This window comes from Arvicanthis niloticus, chromosome 15 (assembly GCF_011762505.2).
Source record: "Arvicanthis niloticus isolate mArvNil1 chromosome 15, mArvNil1.pat.X, whole genome shotgun sequence".
In the NCBI taxonomy this organism is placed as follows: Eukaryota; Metazoa; Chordata; class Mammalia; order Rodentia; family Muridae; genus Arvicanthis; species Arvicanthis niloticus.
Genome location: NC_047672.1, coordinates 54,276,076 through 54,298,015, shown reverse-complemented (window position 1 = coordinate 54,298,015; position 21,940 = coordinate 54,276,076). Strand labels below are relative to the sequence as shown.

Below are 21,940 nucleotides of genomic sequence, written 5' to 3'. Positions count from 1 at the left end.
GTACAATTTACTAGCAAATTGAAGTAGACTGGGTGTTGGAAAAACATGGGCTTGAATCTTGGCTTTGTTGCTTCCTTTAGCTTACTGACCCCAGTTGGATCATCTTGCCTTGCTAAGCCCCAGTTTTCTCGTATATACAGAAGGCTAATCATATCTGCCCGGGTGAGTCATGAAGATTAAATAGGTTAAGGAATATAAAGCCTTTGTCACAAAAATTTGACATATTTCATTCTATAAGTTGATAGGCACTGTTTTTCATGGTTCAAAAAAAAAAAAAAAAAAAAAAAAAAACAATAACTGGGGCAGATCTGAGTAGGGCAGGAAAGTACAAAGTGAAGGAAACCTGTTCATGTCATGGTGGCCAGAAAACAAAGAGAGCAAGAAGAGGTACCAGAGCCCAGTGACTTCTTAAAGGGTACCCACCAAAACGTCAGCACAAGCTAGAAAACAAGTTTTCAACACATGGGCCATTGGGAGGAGGCATGCCACATACAAAACATAGCACGAGATAGATCATAAAATTATCAATGACATTTTAAAGTAGCAGATTTAGGTGGTATGAGAAAAAAAAAAACTCTGTAAGAGATGCCCAGCTGAAATGCTCTGAGGAAGAAGGAATCCCCATTGTCAAGGTAGAGTATGAAATGAGACTTAGGGAACTGGAGGCCATTAAAATCAGGTCTGAAGTACAACCTGTCTATACACGTGTATATGATAAAGCCTTGGAAACCTGAATACCCAAGGTACACCCTACCTGTGTGTCTTCTGCCAAGGAAGGCTCCCAAAAATTTGCACTGCTGCTCCTTCAGTCTTTTTGTGTCCAGTGTTAGCTCTCAGTAAGGACTTCCCTTCCTTCCTTTATGAAATGGTAGCTCTCACTGGTTCCCACTATTCATCTTTACCATTTGCAATTCTTTAACCCAGTATGCACTCTATCTGTTGTTTATCTTGTGCATTGTCACTTCCCTCTATAAAATGCCAGCTGCACAAGGGTAGGGACTTTTTTTTGCTTGTTCTGTTCATGGATGTATCTCTAGCCCCTAGCATTAGTACTTGGCACCTGAAAGGTTAGGACGGAGTGCATGACTGAGGGAAAGACATGAACAAAGGACAAATAGTATGTATTTGTGCACCTGACAGGTGGATTGGAGCACATGTATGAAATGTGAACATGAGAGAGGATTTGCACAGAGGAAACACATTTGTACACTTTGAAAACAACCCAGTTTTCCTCTGCTTGTAATGGAAACAACCATATGTGTTCTGTTTCTAGAGGCGCTGTCTAACAGCGATGTTAGTGGCAGGAGTTGGTGTGGAGAAAGGGTGGAGGCAAGAATACCAGCTAAAAAACTGGAAGAGTAAAATACAGAAGCTATGCTGGCCTTAAATAACAAGAAGGAGTTAGCATTGAAAGGATTGAGAAGGACGTACAATAAAAGAGTATCCAAGGAAAGAGAAATAGCAAGAACAGAGAATCTTTATTTAATATAACTAAGTAAATAACTAAATCAATGCATACTGGAGAAAACATGATAATGGAACGGCTGTGTGTGGCATCGACATGGTAACTGATCCAGCACTGGGAGCCAGAACGAGGATAAGGATTCATAGGAATGAAAGATGACGTTTTCTCCTTAGAAACAAGATCTTTACTGGGAAAATAACGTGTATAAGCACCTTCCACTTCTTTACTCTGATTTCATGAGTCAAGACAACATAAAAATAATTAGCACCTGGAGGTCTTGGTCTCTGGGTTCCTTTGGGACATAACTACAGTTATTGCTAAAAGTCAGAGATTGTGGTACCTCTTCTCCTGCCACTCCAGCTTTCTTTCTCATAATAAAGTCTCTCACTAAAGGGGACTACACATATATGCATCTTCAAAACAATAGATTAATTAAAGTATAAAATTGTCCAAAAGCAGAAACAGATGGCAAAGATGTTTAAATCTAGAGATCAAACATATGTGTCCTTCTTTCTTTCTAAAAAGTTGGAAATTACATTTTCAATTGCTTTTGACCCATGTGTATATTGTGTATATGTGTATATGTGTATACGTGGTGTGTGTGTGTGTGTGTGTGTGTGTGTGTAAACAGGGATGCTAAGCAAAGCCATAGAGATAATATTTTACACAATTAAAGCAGGTCCTCTTCTCATAGAATACACTGGTAATGATGCTTTCTGGAGTTGAGTTGGTTATGCCCACTTAGATAAAGAGAAGACTGACTATAGAGGTGAGGAGGGGAGGGGAGGAGAGGGGAGGGGAGGGGAGGGGGATGGGGGGATGGGAGAAGACTGGAAGAGACGGGAGGAGGAGACAAGAGAAGACGAAGAAGGGGAGGTGCTCTGTTTTTTCATATGCTTTCACCCTCTTGGGTTCAGAAAAAGCTGATACTCACCACTAGAGGTTCATTTATCTGGGTTACCATGACCCAATACAACAGTGTGAACAGTATGAACATGCAATTGTCTTCTTCTGTAGCTGAAGGATCCGTGACGTTCTGAGAAAACTTTGGAGAGATGCATGATAATATGAAAGACTAAAGACAGGAAAGATGGGTGTGATGGTGCACACTTTTAATAGCAGCAATGAGAAGACAGAGCAGGTAGATTTCTGTGAGTTTACAGCAAGTCTGGTCCAGTATAGCAAGTTCTAGATGAGGGCTACACAGTTGGATTCTCTCTCAAAAAATATAGGTAGATAGATAGATAGATAGATAGATAGATAGATAGATAGATAGATAGATAGAATTATATAGATGACAGATGGATAGATGGATGGATAGATGGATAGATAGATAGATAGATAGATAGATAGATAGATAGATAGATAGATAGAATTATATAGATGACAGATGGATAGATGGATGGATGGATAGATAGATAGATAGATAGATAGATAGATAGATAGATAGATAGATAGATAGATAGAAAAGGTAAGATAGGCTAAAGAGTAGGGTGTTCCAACAGCACACTTGACCTATCCCACACAGAAATGGACCTAGAATTGTTCCAACTTGAGAGGCAACTGGAGTCCTGTAACAATGGATCTTAAACATTAAGCTAATAGGGAGCTGTTGAAAATGTTTAAAATTGAAAACTGATGGAAACAGAAAGCGGTCACTCCTCTTATCTGAAAACATTGTATGTGAAAGTAATCCATAGACTCCTGACTGAGTACTTCTGAGCAGTGCATTGTTTGTCACGCATGCTCACTGAGCCCTTCTACTCTGTTCACTATGTATTAATTACACATAGTATGTATCGGCACAATCACACGCTTCAGAAACACCTACTCAAGCACTCGTTGCTGGCCTGTCTTCCATTTGAATATTTTCTTTCATTTCCTCTCACTTGCAATGTCTTGGGCGACATCCCACAAGGAAGTAAACTTTCCAAGGACTGTCATGTTAGAACCTTAGGAGAGAAGTGATGTGGCCAAGCGTGTTAACAGGGGCGCTCTGTATGATGAGAAATGTATGTTTTCTTTCCCCTGGCCAAATTTTTCTAGTCCAGAAAGTGAAGGTTTTTCAAATATTAGCATGTAGTATATTTAACAAAGTGCTTACTGAAAATCCCACAAAATATGTCTTGCGTGCATACTTTTAAAGCACACGGGTGCTCACCTTGGCTTGTGTAAGCATTCAGCGGTACATGTTATACTTTATTTTGGCTGGTGGGACATGGATTAGAAGGGTGGCTCTCTTCAGACACCGGGTGAAGTTGGCAAGCTGTATACAAACTTGGTCCAGGGATAGGATGACTCTAGTGAGCTCTGTACAAGAGCCTTTACTATCTGTTGTGCAAATACATGGGGGAAACTCACAGTTCGCTTAGAACTCCTGTTGGCCACCTAGTCAGCCATGGTCAAAGTCTCATCCTCTGTGGTTGAGTCTGGCTACAGCCAACTTTTTGGTTGTTCCCCGACTTGAATCCTGCTGACGACATTCCAGCTTTCATTTTTGCCTCTGTAATCTTAAAATCCGAAGGGTATTTCCTATTTTTAAAACATCTTATTGTTCTGTGGGACTGACTAAGAGGAAACTTATGCATGGGGAAGTCAGGCTGTCCCAGAAAGACATACAAGAGCTAACTGGGAAGGACAGCAATATGGCTTCAAATGTCTTATCTTGTACCTTGTATTTATTTTGAAATTCTAAGAAAATTTTATGAGCAGAATGTGATATAGTTGTTATAAGAAAGATACTCTATATAGTATAGTATGTGATTAACATCCAGAAAATGTTTCTTTCTTTAGTATTATTAGTATCTCTTTTATTCATATTATTGGTCTCAAATGTGGGTGTTGGTGAGGCTAACATCAGGTAGAACTTTGAGCAACTCATTTTGGTTGTACAGATTGATACATAAACCTCATTTAAAATGCTTTCTCTGAGACATGTCTTAGAGAGGTGAACAAGACAGTGCCAGAAACAAAGAGGAATTATATAGATTTTCTGTAGTTAGAGCAGCACCAGAAAGACAGTGAAGAAAAAGTAGACTTGAGTCAGATTTGGAAGTGGAGTTGGCTATTGTCTTCCATAGGTCCTGACTGAAAACATTAATGAGCTTGTTCTCCTGGATCCAGCTGTGATCCCATGCGAATGTGGTATCAGTTGTCAGAATTCAAGAACTCAGCATGGGTCTGAGCAGAAGTTAAGTGAGATGCCAGAATGCCTAGTATACCCTGCACCCTAGCAGGGATTTGTGGCCTACAATATTAATTTGGGGGTAAATAGAAGAAACAAGTGTACATATTATTCAAAATGAATGCATAATATTTCAAGGACTAAAAATATTTCTTTAGATAATTTTTTGATAAAAAATAAAGCTTAAAGAAATAGGTCTATTTTTCTATCTAAGAGTTTTAAGTATATTCTGAGAAGAACTACCACCTAAAATGCTGAAATATAGAATCATATAAAAGTGGCAAGAGCATCTCCACTCAAGGTTCAGGGGAGATCACAAATGAGCGGGAGGAAAGATTGTAAGAGCCAGAACTTGGTGAAGACTGCTGGAAACAGTGTCTTCTGGATGTGGCCCACTCGTTGTCCCCATGAACTCACCTACAGCTGTGACTACCTGCCTGAGCCCTGTACAAGACTGGCTCCGCCACCATTTGTCATATGTGGGAAGGGACTCATGAGGCCCCTTCTTCATCAAGTCTATTTTTAAATAGGACATCAGAGAAGAATGGGAAATTGATGGAAAGAAAGATTTTAGGAAGAAAGATGGGGGAACAAGCAAAAGAAATATAAAATAAAAATGGCCCCAACTCAGTACATACATATACAAAATCCTGAACTATCATATCCAGCTATGAAATCTTTGAACTATAAAAACAACCTGCCAAGCAACATCTATGCCCACCTGTGCAATAGTGGCATGACCCACAAGGGCAACCAATTGCTCTCTGATTAGCTTCAAGGTCAGCTTCACAGGAGGAAATCCATGACTGACACTGTAAGCCCCATGAACAACAGGGAGGTCATAGGCCCAATGAGGGAACTTTCTATTATTATTTAATTAAATTGACGTAGCATTAAACTGTCTTCTAAATATCAACATTTATGCATATAGACAAAAGCTACACTCGGCTTTAACCAAAAATACTTCTCTTTGCAGTGAACAAAAGAGAATATAGAGGGACTCAGCTGCCCAAGATGCTAAAGGATGACCTGACCCTAGGCAAGACATTTATACTATATCTCTAAGACTCAGGAGGGGCTGTAGAGGGACTAGGACTAATGGAAGAGTTGGAAGATAAAGGATAAGGACTACAAAATGGTGTCTTTTGGACATAGCATAAAAATTGCAGTCATGAACTCACAACAACTGCCATTACTTTCACTGGGCCTTTCAAAGACTGGCTCACCTATCAGTGATGGATGAGGAGAAGACTCATGGATCCCTACGCCTTACTCTCCAGCTACTAACTATTGATAGGCTCTGGGAGATATGGAGTCACTGTGTTTGTCTTCAGTTGGGTACCCACTGCTGAGCCCAGTGTTGCTCCAATGGATAGCTCTAAACACATGGTCCCTGGTTCAAACTTAGAGGGTCACAAACCAAAAGAAATACACAGAAATGTGGGAAAGACATTTGTAGGGGAAAATGGAGTTGAGAAGAATGGAGAGGAGTTATGAGAAGTAGAAGTGCAAATCAGTAGTATGTAATTATTGTATTTCATATATATATATGAAATTGAACAAATTTGATTAATAAAAAAGAGAAAATAATGAAAAGAAAAAACAAATAGCATTCCTTTCTACCCTCCATCTGCCATCAATTAGTGATTAGACTTGTCTTGGTGTCTTTGATATTTCTTTCCCTTTTGGAAGTAGTTTCTGCTAATTTTATGAACCACAAACTCTTGTATTAACTAATATTCACAACTTTTCACATTAGAATGGATGATGTAATGTAGTTTAAATAGCAAAATAGCAATCAGTTTTCTTAGGGGTGTATAAAGTGATCTTCCAGCCGTTGACCTGTTCAATTCAAAGTTCTGTGGTAATTGCTTTGGGCCTCTCACTTTGGACAGCAGCCAGATGCCCTTTGGAGACCAGGATGGAGTGGCATGGCCTCCTGTGCTCTCTCCCTCCATTTTCCACCTGACCCAGACAAGCTGTCTCCCTGAGGTGGCAGATGAAGGAACCGTAGCCCTCTCGTGAAAAGCAACAACTGAACAGCAAAAGCTGTGGCCAGGCCCTCAGCCCCTCTTACCCTGAGGCTTTGCAGGTCCTGGGAGGTCTGGGAAAGCAACAACCTAGTGACCTTGTAAAACAGAGGGCCTCCCTGTGTTCTCAGAGCTCTGGTTGTAGGCAGCAGGCACCAAGTCCAGTGGGATTTTCTAGAAGGAAGTCTGGTGCTGACACCACCTCTGGTGGAATTTATTAGAAGGAAATCTGGTACTTATAGAATCAACAGGAGGCAGAAGGAACAGTCTATAAAAGAGCCATTGACCAAGAGAATCCAGACATGGGTCCTCAGGAACAATCTGGCCAGCATGTTGGGTATTAATGCTATAACATCTTGATGACTCTAAATGTATTCTAGTTGTCTCCTCCACTTGACCTCCCAAAGACAAAGTGTGAGGTGGGAACATCTAGTCTGTCTTCTGAGGTCTTGCTTTTATCCTGTCTCCCTGGCTTCAAAGGAAGAAAGGACTGGCCCACTTGTCACCAATACAAAGTTGCTCAGGGTACTATCTTCTAGACAGGAGATTGTGATATTATATTCCCATATAGTAATACACCTTCCACTAGACTCACTTTCTAATATTCCAACTCTGTAAGGCTAGAAGGGCAAGTCGGATAAAGGTCATGGCATGTTAAAAATTGGCTGCCCTGGCCTTTTCTGAATCATGAGTTAGCAGAGAAAGCTAACTCTTCCAGAGCTCACACACAGGGTAGGCAGTCCTGTGCTGGGCATGTCATGTGTTGTCGCTGTATAAATACTATAACTCCTGAGCCTTTCAGAAAGTCTCCAGGAAGAACAGTAGTTGACAAAGAGTTTTCTGACCAGGGGAATGACTGTGGCAACTGGAGGTGGCAGAACATGGGTGCTAAATGAAATCATGTGTCTAAAAGATGCCATTGTATAAAGAGAGCCCCTAGGATGGACACAGGTAACTAACTTCTTCCACTCACTTTAATTTCTTGTGTGAATCCAGCTACAGGAAACCACACAGGGGTGGTAAAGGGTTTTTTTTTCCCTTCCATTCTCCAAGGAAATGTAACTGGGAATGAATGAGAGGCCCAAGTCATATATCAGTAGTCTGCAGAGGGTCTACATAAATCCTTTTCTTTAGAGTTATTGAACTGTTTTGAAAACGGTCTCAACAGAAGTTATTCCAAGTGCGCCAGAAAGAAAACCAGAGTCTTAAAGAAAAATATACTCACTTTGCTGAGCAAGGCAAACATATCAGTATTCGGAGAAACAAGCCGGCCTCTTGTGTTTTACTTCCTCAACAAATTCACTGAAATGCTTACTTTATGTCTTTAAAAGGCTGATAGACAAGGAATTTTGTGGCCACTAAAAATTAATACCTACAAATAGTTCATAACCACTTTAAAAAGGTGGGCACTTCACATTTTTTCTCTGTTGTTTGTAGTTCTTTATTGCGGTATTTTGCATATTGTAAACACAGTACACATTTTTGTGCTTTAAAATATACAAATTGAAAGCATACTCTCTGGGGAAGGGTTTTCTTCTATTTAAGGAATTAGAATGCGACTCTCCTGTGTACTTCTATGCATAAACTAATGCATTGTATCATAGTCCTTTTTGTGGCCAAGCACCTCATAGAATAATATTTTTCCAATAAACTCTTCATGACTTTCTATTGTGGTAGGCTTTTAAACTCTTCTTAGAACTAATGTTTCAAATGAAAACCTTTCTATCTGGGAAGACAAAAATGGGCTACTATTTAAAGATGTGTAAGGCAGTCCTTCGATGAAACGCCTCCAGTTTTGAGATCCAGTGAAGATGCAAAGCATATAGATAAGACAGCTCTACCGAAACCAAAATAAATCAATGTGTACCTTGACCTTTTTGTTCCGAGAATGAGAGAAGCCATGGCTATTATCTTACTTCCTCTAGAAGTAACACAACTCAGTTCCTCAATTCTCAAGGGTCACCTCCATGTGGCCTTTTTTTGGTGACCATTGTTTGGTGGAGAGACAGCCTCCCTAAAGCAGAACACTGGCTCTTGTTTCCTTGATAACATGCTTTCTCCATGCTTGGTCAAAATCTGTGATGCCATCTATGTCATTAGCATCTGCTGACATGGAGGTAGCACAGGGCTGGGGATCTTACATGAAATCTGTACCAATTTGGTAAATGAATGAGTAGAAGGTAAGAGAAGAAGGGATTTCTTTTAAATTTCATTAGAACCAATAAAATAAGCTACGTACTTACATTACTAGAGTAAATGTAGTACTATATTCAAAGTTCCTAAGAACAGCTGTCAGTATTTTTTTTCTCATTTTGTATTTGTTAGATTTTCCTGTGATACCTTGTTCCTTAAATCTCCTATGTTTCAGTCAGTGATCCTGAGCACTCCTCTAAGGAAGGCAGGGGAGAAAGACCCATATTTGCATAAAGCAGAAAGGGCACTCTAACATCTGGCCTGGTCCCATTTGTGAGTGCTTGTTAAATTCACATGAATCCATGAACTATTCTGAATTTGTAAATACCATTTAGTATAGGCTATTTTTTCCCAGACCAGTGACATTGACTTTGGGGGTCTATCCCTGCTTGTTTACTTGCCAGTGGCATTTGACCTGGGGTTAGACCCGTATTTAACCCTTTCCTGTAGGTCAAAATCAAATTGATTTGGCAAAAATGAACTTGGAAATGAGTCATGTGTGCAGCAGGTGTCCCTTGCTCAGTGAGCACTGCAGGTGGAAGCATTTTCAAGCCTGTTTCTGGGCCATCTCAAAAGAAGCTTCAGAGGTCAGGAAGGTAATCCCAAGACATCCCATGTGGTCAGGGTCTGGGAGGAACAGAACAGGTGCCCCTCTGTGCAGTTTTCCCAGCAGGTTTGGGAACCTTTCAAAGAGGTCCCCGTTTGAAAGATAATTTATTCATGTATTCATGAACATTTGTTTGGCACTTTCTGTGAAGTGATTTACGTCGAAGTTGCCCTAAACGACTAGAACTTTGCCCTTCACTCTACCTCCCACCACCAGCCAAAGATTTTGATTTTCAAAATGAAGTAAATATTGCATTTTTCTCTTTCTTCTTTCTAGAGGATGAGGAAGATGAAGAGATGGTAGAACCCAAAATTGGTCACGACTCTGAACTAGAAAATCAAGACAAAAAGCAGGAGACAAAGGAAGGTAAGGAGATGAAAGAAGATGTAGTTGGCAGATAGGCTGGCTCATTACTTTGGTTTTATTTTCTTTCATCAGACTAAGAGATGATAGAAGCAAACAGAGCTGAAGCTCACGTGCTCTTTGTATGAGATTTTGTATGACGACTCAGTACGCTACCATTGAAAACAGACACTGCCATCGCCAGGTCCAGAACTTATTGCTTTCAGGCTGACTGAAGCAAATAAAGTGGAAGCAACTTCAGTGCTAAACACAATTCCATTGAGTGATTACTAAACACGGAGATAACATAGGACAAACTGTCAGTTGCCATGCTACACGAGAAAAGACAGTCCTGAGGAAAAGGAGCATCTGCAATTATATTATCAATTAGTTCTGAAATTTTACATACGCTCTACATAGAAACAGTGACAGCAATCATTACTGATTAAAGGATTCTTTTACAGTTCTGCCCATGTGAGGACAAAGAACCTCATATTTCAGTTGTAATAGTTACTAACACTTGGGGGTTAGTTCAGTGGTAGAGCTTTTTTTTTTTTTTTTTTTTTTTTTTTTTTTTTTTTTTTTTTTGTAATGCTCAAGAGTACAAGACCCTGAGTTCGGATCCCAGCACTGGAAAGGAAAAGAAGGCAAAATAAAAACTGTCATTGATTAAGGACTTACAATAGACTTACCTCTCCTCCAAGAAGGTGAAAGAACACTATTTACTAATCAAAACGTCCTGTAGAGGAGTATACTATCATTATCATTATTGTACTGGCAGAGAACTAAAAGAAAAAGATTTAAGAACTGCCCAAGGATACATAACATTTAAGTGCATTAGCCAAGATGTAGGTTGAAGTTTGCATAAGCTAAGACTTAGCTGAATCTACAACCTGTATGTTATACCATAATGCCATCTTCATGACTTTTCTTTAGACATTTTTCTTTCTCTTTTACTATGTTAAGACTCTCAGACAAAGAGATTTTGAGTCGTTATTCTTACTGAAAAATGGCATGAGGTCCCTGAAGAGCTGGAAGCAGGCTTTAAAATTGTCTTCTAAACATCTAATTAGTCTTATCAATTACAGCTCAGCATAAACCTAATAAGGATCTCAGTTGATATTTTAAAATTTAAACAATGGCCATGGGTCCGGCTTGGTGGTGTGTGTCAAGTTCTTGATTCGAGAGTTTCCTAGGAATGTGTGTCTTGCTCCAGTTGCTTGCATTCTCAGGAGAAAAATCCATTTGGCCTGAATAGCTACCACAGATTACATCCATGCACACTTAGTAGAAGTTTGTATAGATACGATGTGAAGACACTTCGTAACTTTAAAAAAATTGTGTCCTGAGGTTGGATCGAAGACTAAATAGCTCAGAGCACTTGTTGCTCTTCCAGAGGACTTGAGTTGGATTCTCAGCACCTGTATAGCAGCTCACAACCATCTGTAAGTCCAGTTACAGAAGATCCAGAACCTTCTTCTGGCCTCTGTGAGTACCAGACACACAAGTAATGCATAGACATACACTCGAGCAAAACATGCATACAAACAAAATGAAGATAAGTAAATCTTTTAAAAAAAAAAAAAAAAGAGACAGAGATTAAAAAGTAAAAATTACCTCCTACTAAGGCATACTTGAGTTCTGTATGCATGTTTAGTTTTGTCTTGATTATACTTATGCAAACTCAGTTATAGAAAAAGCAGTGTACAGTAGTGAGGCAAAAGAAGGGGGTCTGTAGCCAAGGTCCCTGTATCAAATCTTGGCTCTGCCACTCATTAGCTGCATGATCAATAAAGACTAACTTGGCTAACTTACCTTCTTTTGGCTCTGGTTTCCTCATCTGGCAAGCAGAGATAATACCTACCTCATGAGTTTGGTTTTTAACATAAGACTCAAAGGGGCTAGTATGGAAAAACTTGGCACAAAATAAGCACTGTAGAAATGTTTGCCAAATTATTATTTGTTGTCTTGCCGTACAGTACCAGGTCTGTAACTGTGCCCTACACATGATGTTATGGCCTCGTGTGCCCCAGCTCCCTGAGCTCAGTTTTGCCATAGCCCGTAGCTTTGAAATCAAAAGATGCAAACATTTTTTTTCTAACTGTTTTGGAGAGCCATTGGTGAGGTGATTACCATGCCCAGTTTCAGGCATCTAGGAGGTGAGGTTCCAGGAGTGACTGAGAACAAGTAAAAGATTCAGTGTCTTAACAGTTGCATCCACAGAAGGCATTGGATTTACTTTTTTTCTGAGAAACTCTAAACAGATTCCATAGAAGCGATTTCACATTTAAATCTCTACTAAAAACGTCTTGTTTTCAAAAGCAATAAAGTAAATGCCTTTAGCACAGGTACAGAAGGGACAAAATAAGCCAGGATCTATTGAAACACAACAGTTTCCTTCTGCAAAGCAACTTAAAACATGCCCAGTGATATATAACCTCCAAGCTCTTGGTAGGCCTTGGCAGGGATTCACCCCTGCCACGCCACCCCCAACCCCAATCTCCAAACCCTCTTCCTGGCAAAGCCAAGCACCTCCTTCTTAAGTTCCAAGCAAAAACACCCTTCAGTTTTAACTGTTCCCCGTGCTTTATGGAATTGATTAAAGCCACACTAAAAGTCAAAAAGAAGTTTGAAAGAACATTTCCTGTTGCCGCAGCACGGTGTGCCTCGTTCTCCATTAATGACGTTTCTGCAAATTAGCACATAATGGGTTAAAAGCATGTTTATGTTAGCATCAAACTCTCTGGCTTTTTTTTTCTCTCTCTCTAAGCAAGACAGTATTTTGCAAACCTTTAAAAGAATCTGTAGCAGATCTAATTGTGGCGCCATTCACAGAACTGCCGGAGGAGGGCTGTGTCAGCACTTCCAGGGAACCCTGCCTTTAGGGGACTCAGACATGAAAATTGGCTCTGGGCTAAAACTTGACATACAGTTTCAAACCAGGGTACACATTTTTGAGAAATCTATCTCTCCACTCATCTTTTCTTTCCTCTTTTTCTCTCTCCTTCCCTCCTTCCCTCTCTCTCTTCCTTTCTCCTTTCTCCTCCTTCTTCTTCCCCTTCCCCTACCCCCTCCTCCTCCTGTTCCTTCTCCTCCTCCTTTTTTTCTTGTTCATGAAGAAAAATATAGTAAGACATGAAAAATTCAAAATGCATTAGGTTTTTTATTTGTTTGATTTTTACATATTTCCCCATGTGACACCAAGATGTCTTGAGTATACAGAGAATAGTTTTGATTTACTAGTTTGCTATGTGGACTTTATGGCACAAAGAATATACAAAGTTGCAGGTTAGCTTGTTAACTTTTCATCAAAAGTTCGGAACTCTCCACATGTCAGAGTTAGGTTAAGGGACTCAGAGTAAGAGGAATGAAGCCCTCACTCCTGTAAATTCAAAGAAAGCCGTAAGCCTCAAGTTAGCATCAGAGTTGAATGTCTGTCTATGTTAGTTTCATTTGGTTCCCTGCTGCTGTTTATGAACTGATTGTACTGTAAAATTTCCATTAGGGCCATTTGCCCCAATTTCACCTCATGTTTTCACTGGCTGCATGGGTTGCTTATTTTTATCTTTTAGATAGTCTTGCAAAACATCTTTTAAACACCGTGTTTTTATATTCCAATGCAATGCTGGATTGTAAAAACAAGGCAAGCCATTTATAAAGTGGGTATTTTACAAATAAATCTAGACTTAAAATGAAATTAAGGAGCTGGGAAGTTAGCTTAGTCAATAAATTATATGCAATGCATACTTGACCTGAGTTTGTGTTCCCAGCACCCATGTGCAAAGCCAGGGAGAGCAGCCCTTACCATTAATTCAGGCATTGGAGAGGCAGAGACAGCGGACCCAGGAGCTAGATGTCCAGTTTAGACAGCTGATGAAGTTGAGATTTTCTGTCTCGAAGATGGGAACGTGATTAAGAAAGACACTTGACATAAACTTCTGGCCTGCACACACACACACACACACACACACACACACACACACCAGGATACCTACATATATAAACACACACATACACACACAATTAAAATATTCAGTATAAGTTGTGAACTTCACTATGGACATTTTGTTTTTGCAGAGACAAATGTTCTAAGAACCATAGAAACAAGAGAAAGAGGATACAGTAAGTGGAACCAATTAAAAAGAAGCTAAGTACATATTTGTAAGAAAATCAAGAACCAGGAAAAGAAAGAAAACATAGTTGACAGGATAGAACCATTTTAACAAGTGCATGGAAAATGTACGACTTTCATATGTAAGACTAAGAGAAATTAACATTATATAATTAAACAATAAAAGGGTCATCCTAAACAAGGTTTGAACTAGATTTTAATTTTGCAGGTCACATTTGTTCATATAATTTCAAAATGTTTATTCCATGACTGTGGTTCATCTCTTTCATAGATGTTATTCAGGCTAAATGTTACTGAGTAAAGGTATAGATTATCTTGTTCTTTGGATACTATGTAAGTCATATACACATAGTCTCCTTTTCACACAGATTCTCCTTTTTAAAGAACACTTTAAATGCATGAAGCATTGTGAGCCATCAGCTCCTGAAAGGAATTCTTTATGTTTTATATTATGAGGCTAAATAAAATATTATTTAATCCATACCCATGTTTTGCTCTGATGTAGTTTCTGATGATAAATTAAGTCTACCACTTTTTTACATCTGCCTTGAATATATATTCATACATACATACATATATGTATGTATATATATATTACATGTATTACATTATATATGCATATATTACACAGATAGTATTTTTTCATTCAAGGTAATAGACTTGTAAGAAGAGATACAGGGTGAAATAGATGTGGTTCAAAAAGATAAACATTGAGTGGATTTTTTTGATTTTTCTCGTATTTGGAGGAAAAGGCGGGAGGGCAAAGGGAGAAAGCTCCTGCTACTTTGTTTGATCCCAAGCACGCCTTGAGTCACCTATGAACAGTAACCAATGCTGAATATATATAAATATATGCATATTATATAGAGATATATAATTCATTGGACTTCAGGGACAGGCAAAAAGCAGCAAAAAGATATTCCAAGGAGAGCTTGGGAGTGCATCTGGTAAAAAGGCACTGCTGATGGGATTTTTTTCATCTCCATATTTAAAGCATAGTAGATTCCATTAACTCATACTTTATTTTTCTGTCCAAGAGGTTTTTATTTCTTGGTGCCTCTTTTAACTGTGCATCCTGGGCACTCCATTAGTTTCTCATTTATATTGTAACAACACCAATTTAAATATTTTTTAAGCAATGGGGAGATTAGTTTTAATCAAAAGTAGGTATGATTTTATTTAATTTGTAAGTCGAATATTGTTTATGACTTTTTGAAAGCGCTCATCTGCACATGCATGCTATTATTTTGTGCAAACAAATCATGTCATTTGATCCCTGTTAGACATCAAAGCTTAATATAAAGTGTATCCTTTGTTTTGGTTCAGTAGCAATTTGATTTCGGGCCAAACATTGCAATGTTAAGGATGCCGTCTGGAGAGGCGGCTGCTTCGCCTACCTGGACTCAAGCTTCTGCAAGGTCACTTTGATCAGCCATTTATGTTCCTCCCAAAGAAGAGGTTGTATGTCCTGAAAGCTGAGATCAAAGTGACAATAAGCTGTGGGGAAGAAAAAAAATTACAGAAAATTACACAGATAGTATTTTTTTTTATTCAAGGTAATAGAGTTGTAAGAAGAGATACAGGGTGAAATAGATGTGGTTCAAAAAGATAAACAGAGAGTAGATTTTCTTGATTTTTCTCGTACTCGGAGGAAAAGGCGGGAGGGTAAAGGAAGGGTAAAGTAGCTCCTGCTACTTTGTTTGATCCCAAGCAAGCCTTGAGTCACCTATGAAAGGTAACCAAGTCTTTTTAAAAGCCATTTTGCTTGGCCCATGCTAGCTTTATTTGGTGAGGGTAATTCATTTGTTAACAATATTAACCAAACAAATTGGACCTAGCATTTTATAGATTTGGTCTTTGTTTCACCTGTTACATTTAGTGGCTTTACTGTACTCACCGAAGAGCTAATTCAAGCTTCACGAGAAGGCTAGCAAAACACACTAATAAATTAGTTCATGGTCACTTATTATTATTGATGCTTACCTATTTTAGGGTGTATAATTTTTTTTTATTTTTTAATTGGACTCATAGTTTAAGTTCAAATTAGTAAGAGTCAGAGCCAGTGAGTGGCTGGTAAAATGGTGGTTTGGTTGCATTCGCCTCATGATCAATGTCCTCTACCAAATCCCATTCTGAACTCTGAATCTAGACATCACCAGCTTCCTTGTTTTGCAGACTAGCGTCTGGGCAAGGCTCCACAGTAGAGCTTGAGAGGAATTTTGGGAAGTCTCAATACAGCCGGCAGTTTTAGGGCTCTGGCACCTTAGAGATCTAAGAACTGTGTCAGATTCTGTTCGGGACTCCCAGTCATGATGGGCGGGTTGTGTTTTCCAGCTCTCCTGCTGTAGTTCCTGGATCACATGTTGCCATATTGTTAACTGGTCAGCGTTTCTGAAGCATGAATCGACTCCATCAGAATCAGTATCTTTTTTTATTATCATGAATGGAATCTTGAGTCTGAGGCAAGGAAGGGGGAAGCCCAAAGAAGAGAGAAAAATCCCCTGGGCTGACTCTACAGAAGGGCTTCTTCACTGTGCAGATTTCTTAGAACAGTGGCCTTGATTAACATCATTAATCAAGTCCAATAACACTTCTACAAAATGTTAGGTAGCAGCTGCCTGTACCTAAATCTTCCTCTCATTGTGTGGCCAGGGAGAATTTGGTCCTGACTGTGGATATGCTCTTAGGAGTCTTGTGAGGTTCAGAGGAAAGCTAGTTCCTCCAGGACACTAACTGCAATTTTAATTGGTTACTCTCCTTGGAGCTAAATATCCAGTGTTTTCTTTAAAAGTGATGGTTCAACTGTCCCCTAGCTGTCTGCTCAGGAGTAGAAGTGGGGTTTCTAGAGAACATAAAGGTTCAGCTGAAAATGTCTGCCCCTAGGCCTTCTCCAGTCTGGGCGAGTTCCTAATCTCTTCCCTAGAGTTTTATGCAACAAGCATTGCTGAAGGAATTGCCTATAGAATTCGCTTGTAGACTTTGCGGTCACTTGACTTGCAGGCAACATGAAACCCCAACAGTTATTTCATCTCCCATTCATATTTTTCTATCTTCAAATTTAATAACCAGATGGAATTAAAATAAAATAGCCACTCTAAGTAATAAAAGAAACTGTGGGATATTTTAGAGAAGCCCTGTGTGACTTCGGACCAGGAAGGACATGGCTTCCCTAACAATGTCAGTTTTCCAGATAGCCATCCTAAGTAGAGTTACCCAGTGGAGAGCAGAGTACACATCTGCTTCATGTCACAGATAGACTTTAATGAGTAAGATTTTATTCATGTATTTTTTTCTGCCTTATTTAAGTTTTTTCCAGTTCATTTTGAAAGCAAATAACATTTAGAACTGATATCTTAAAACATGCCAATCTATTTTTACTTATAATAATTTTTACTTCTTCAAAATAGCAAGTAGACGAGATATGAAATCTTTTTTGGAGGAATAGCTACAAATGCCTTTGGTGCGAATTTCAGAATGATTTCTAATCCTAGTCAACAAAGATTTGCTTTCCTGTGTATTATCTCTCCCTGGATAAGCAAGCTCTTTCAAGGGCAGGATTTCTGTGGAACCATTTTAAATTGTCCTCTTTCCTTCCTAACAATCTGTCTCGCATAAAAAAGCCCCTCCAAGAGAGCTGACAGAGGAAGAAAAACAGCAGATCCTGCACTCAGAGGAATTCCTCATCTTCTTTGACCGAACAATCCGAGTGATTGAAAGAGCACTAGCTGAGGACTCTGACATCTTTTTTGACTACAGCGGCCGAGAGCTGGAGGAGAAAGATGGGTTCGTTGCTTACACACATTTTGAAAAACATAGTGTGATAAATTGCTGCTTCTATTGTCTCAGTGTTCTTTTTTTAGGATGTGGGGGGTCTCTCTATGCTACCCAAGCCGTTCCTGTACTGGACTCACATGATGGTCTAGGCTCAGCTTCTCCAGTGCTTAGTCCTGATGCTAGTCCAGCTTAACTCACTGATTTGAAATACATTTATGCATTTACTAGACAAAAACCCTAAGTCTAGCAAATGAGAGAAAGATGACATTGCAGGACTGATCTTAGCAACAGCTTTGACTGTGGGCTTTGATTATAACTTCTGGCTTAGCATTTCCCTGCAATTATCATGTGCCCCCATGAAATTCTTTTGAACTTGAAATCAGCTGTCCAGGTCAGGTGACAGGGATGAACAGAGTCACACACATTGTCCTTTGAGAAAACATTCTCCTGTGCAGCTGGGAGGGATCTGTAGTGGATCTCCTAGATTGATTCTTGCTGGCTAAGCAAACAGGGAACTGGAAAAAAATAAGCAAGAGCTATGTAGGGTAACAAGAGAGGTGAGAAACAATCTGGAACCTGCATCTTCTTTTTAGTCCTATAAGGTTGTGTATGTGTTACAGGTACACATGTACATTATGGGAAACACATATGGCAAAGAGACATTTACAGAGAAAACAAACAAAATCTATCCAAAGAAATTGGAGAAGGGGGAAGTCTACATTCTCTGTGACTGTTATGTATGTATTAGAAAGGACAGGAGCTACCAGCCGTCACCATGGGCTATCGGGTACCACTTTATAAGATTCATAAGAAACAGACATAGTTGGATTGTTCCTATACATTTCTTTTGTCTGGGAACAATGTGTGAAGGTAGGGTCACCTGCTTTTTGCATCAAATTTGATTTTTAAATTATGTCTAAAATATAAATTCAAATGCATTCATAAAGGAAAAAGTGATATCCATTTTCAGTCTCCAACATTGAGGATACTGAAAAGAATGCAGCAGAGGCATGGTAATTATTTAATTTCATGGGGTGTTCTGAAAACATTCTCAACAGTTTGGCATCGTTAAACTGCCAAAGCAGAGGAGATAAGAAGCCTGAATTTGCATGCATGTTTGCCTTCTTTTAAAAAAGACATTTCTAATGGCTCAATTGATTTTAATGGTCTCCCCTCCTATCTGAGTACACTGCCCACTACTGTACTGCTTTTCCAAAAGAACTGAGTTGCATTCATCTTATCTGTAGCACTAGAGCTACATAGGATTAGTGGGGCTCTAAGAGCCAAGGGGTGGACACAGAGATCATGCTATGTCAGCTGACCAGAACTTAGATATTCTCTGAAGCCAGGCTACTCATTCTGAGCATGAGCTACCGAGGTGAGTGATGCTGATGTAACGTAGTGGAATAAAGTGAATGGAAGAAGGCTGACTGTAGACAGACTCCTGGACTGAATGAGACCGAAGCAGTTTAGGCAGATTCTTTTGCAGATCCAGTAGCTGCTGGCACAGAACTGGCATGTAAGCACACAGGCCCTTGAAGGAACTGAATGACCAGTGCAGAGTTCTTCGAAGGTAGTACCAAGGTCAGTTGAATGTTAGCTAAATAAACAAAATAAACACTGGCCAACTTGCAATCACTCCTCTGAGACACAGTGCTCCTTTGGTCAATGACTGATATGGTTAATGCCTGGAACACTCTTGTGATTCCCCAGCTCTCCACCATACCGGTCTCACAGCAGAAATGCTCACCTACTCTTCCTCAAGGAGGCAGCCACTAAGGCCAGTCACAATTCACAGATAGAAACATGGATATTATTTGGGCATCTGATAGTATGGAAAGTATTGGTAGCAAGAAACTCCCTTTATTTCATGCTCCTTTAATAGCAGAGAGATGTAAATGTCTCTGTTTAGTCTTAGTGTGTGTATAGTGTGGGTACCCAAGTGGAAGTGAGAGGGCTAGCCTTGGGAGGTCTAGCCTTAGGAGTCAGGTTCTCCTTCTACCAGGGGACTGAACTTGGGATATCAGACCTGCACAAGTATTTTTAACTGCTGAGCACTCTTGCTGGCCAGGGGAAGTTTTTAATAGCCCTGCTTCAGGCTAGAGCCAAGTAGAGGGAAGAAAATATGTCAAGACTGACTAAGCTAAGCTGAAACAAATTTGACATTTTACAGCAAGCTCAGAACAAATGCAAGAAAGCTTTTCTGAGCTCGTAGAAAGAGCTTTCCATAAAGGTGAATATCTTTAATCCATTTACTCGTGATCATGTGTTCCTGTCTAGACACAACTCTGTTCTGGAACCTTGCCTTTACCTCTGTTACTTAACCCACCTTAGGGATGTACAGGCTGGAGCCAACCTTTCTTTCAACCGTCAGTTCTACGATGAGCATTGGTCCAAGCATCGGGTGGTCACTTGTATGGACTGGTCTCTCCAGGTAAGAATTAGTGCTGGCAGGACAAACTTGACATGTGTTTAGATACTTGAATATATTTATTAATCTATGACTCTGCCCACTGATTTTTGTTCACATTTTTCAGAAGTTTCGGGGTTAATTATCCATTCAGATATCGGTACTTATTCATTGATATGCTCCTGGAAACAAACAAGCAGCCATACCGTTCTGTGCAGGAAGCTTTTCTAAGCATAGTCACTGTTGGTTTCCTACTGACCGACTTGATGAATGAACAACCCAACCTGTTGACTATACATGAGTCCCTATGCCCAGCACTGAGCAACTAAGTAATGTGTAAAAGCACGCAGTTAAGTTGTGGGTGAAGTCTCATTTGAATGCATGTGGTCTGCGTTTTGAGCTCCTGCATTTGTTTTTAATCTGTATAACTGACATGCCAAGCACTGTAGCAACTACCTTGAAAGCGTCCTCTTATTTCACCATTAAGGGAATGATATGAAGCAGTCACTATCAAGATTTACATGCTGTAGCTGAAGAAACTGAGGCTCGATAGATGCTAAGTAACTTTCTAGCCTTCACTCAGGGTACAGAAGAGTCGTTCTCGGGCCTTGCTATTTTCTACTGCATAGGTTTTAACTGCTTTTCCCCTCAGGAAACTGCTTATGAAGCTGAAACCAGAGCGCTTGAGAATGAAAAATGATGTAGACAGACAGCAAGTATTGCTTAAGAGTGGCATGTAAGAGGGGATCACACCCTGGTCACATCTCAGAAGACTGATCTAGGCACATGGGGATATAACAAGAGTCTCATTTCATCTCCTTGGGAATTGAGGGAGAATGTGATCCCCATAACTGTATGGTCGGCAGCTACCAATTAGGTGGGGGTCCTCTGCTCTTGCACCCCCTTTGACATCCAAACAACAGCACAGAGAATATGACCATAGAAAGACTAAGACAGTCAAGCTTGCCCAGTCTCTCTGCAGTATGTGGGTGGTCTGTGTGCCATGCCTTGGTGTACAGAGAAATTAGATCCAAGCCTCAAGAAGCACTTAGCTTAGAATGTTCACTTATTCATGGTCTGGAATCATGCAGGAGCTTTATCTGATACATACCCCAACCAAGGCAACTGTTAGTGGTTCCCAGCTAACTCTCCCTGAAGAGACTGTTGGGCTACCAGCAGAGGGGCTGGTTCCACTGAGCCCCATGCATGGTTGCACGGATTTGTTTCCACAAAAGTTCCTTCCCATGTGACATTTCTGTCAAAGGAAGTAAAACTGGAAAGCATAGAAATTCTGCCAGGGAAGAAAATATCTCTCTCTCTCTCTCTCTCTCTCTCTCTCTCTCTCTCTCTCTCTCTCTCTCTCTCTCTCTCTCCTGTCTGTCTGCACTGTGGGAATTGAGGTGAAATTGTAAGACATGCATTTTGTAAAGATTTAAAAAAAAAAATAAAATCCTTAAAATTCTGTGTCATCCTTTTGTGGGTTCAAAGAATCAGCTTTTCATGCTTCTGAGATGAAGAGACACTCTGTATTGGAGTAGACACACTGGGGCATAGTAAGACCAAAAAGAAGGACGTGACACAGGCTACAGTGTAATGGCAACAGATATGCCTTGGAGTTTCTTGTGTGAAACAAAATGGAACTGCAGGAAGAAAAGGAAAGAAATGTGAGAGAAATCTGTGTTATATTCTGAATTCGATAGGCAATAACACAATGCATGCAAAATATATAAACACTACTCTCACAAAAAAATCTGGGCACTCAACACTCTGTCAACCCTTCCATCTACTCAACAATGTTTAGCA

At 39.8% G+C, this 21,940-nt stretch overlaps 1 protein-coding gene across 6 annotated transcripts in view; it reads left to right on the top strand.

Annotated features, from left to right (window-relative positions):
* Positions 1-21,940, top strand: part of Dync1i1 (dynein cytoplasmic 1 intermediate chain 1) — a 302,775-nt gene that overhangs the window by 167,073 nt on the left and 113,762 nt on the right. For all 6 annotated transcript variants that reach the window (XM_034519246.2, XM_034519242.1, XM_034519247.2 and 3 more), the window contains 3 exons: positions 9,756-9,845; positions 17,574-17,736; positions 20,062-20,161. In XM_034519246.2, coding sequence (XP_034375137.1) covers positions 9,756-9,845; positions 17,574-17,736; positions 20,062-20,161 — 353 coding nt within the window. The remainder of the gene's footprint in view (positions 1-9,755; positions 9,846-17,573; positions 17,737-20,061; positions 20,162-21,940) is intronic.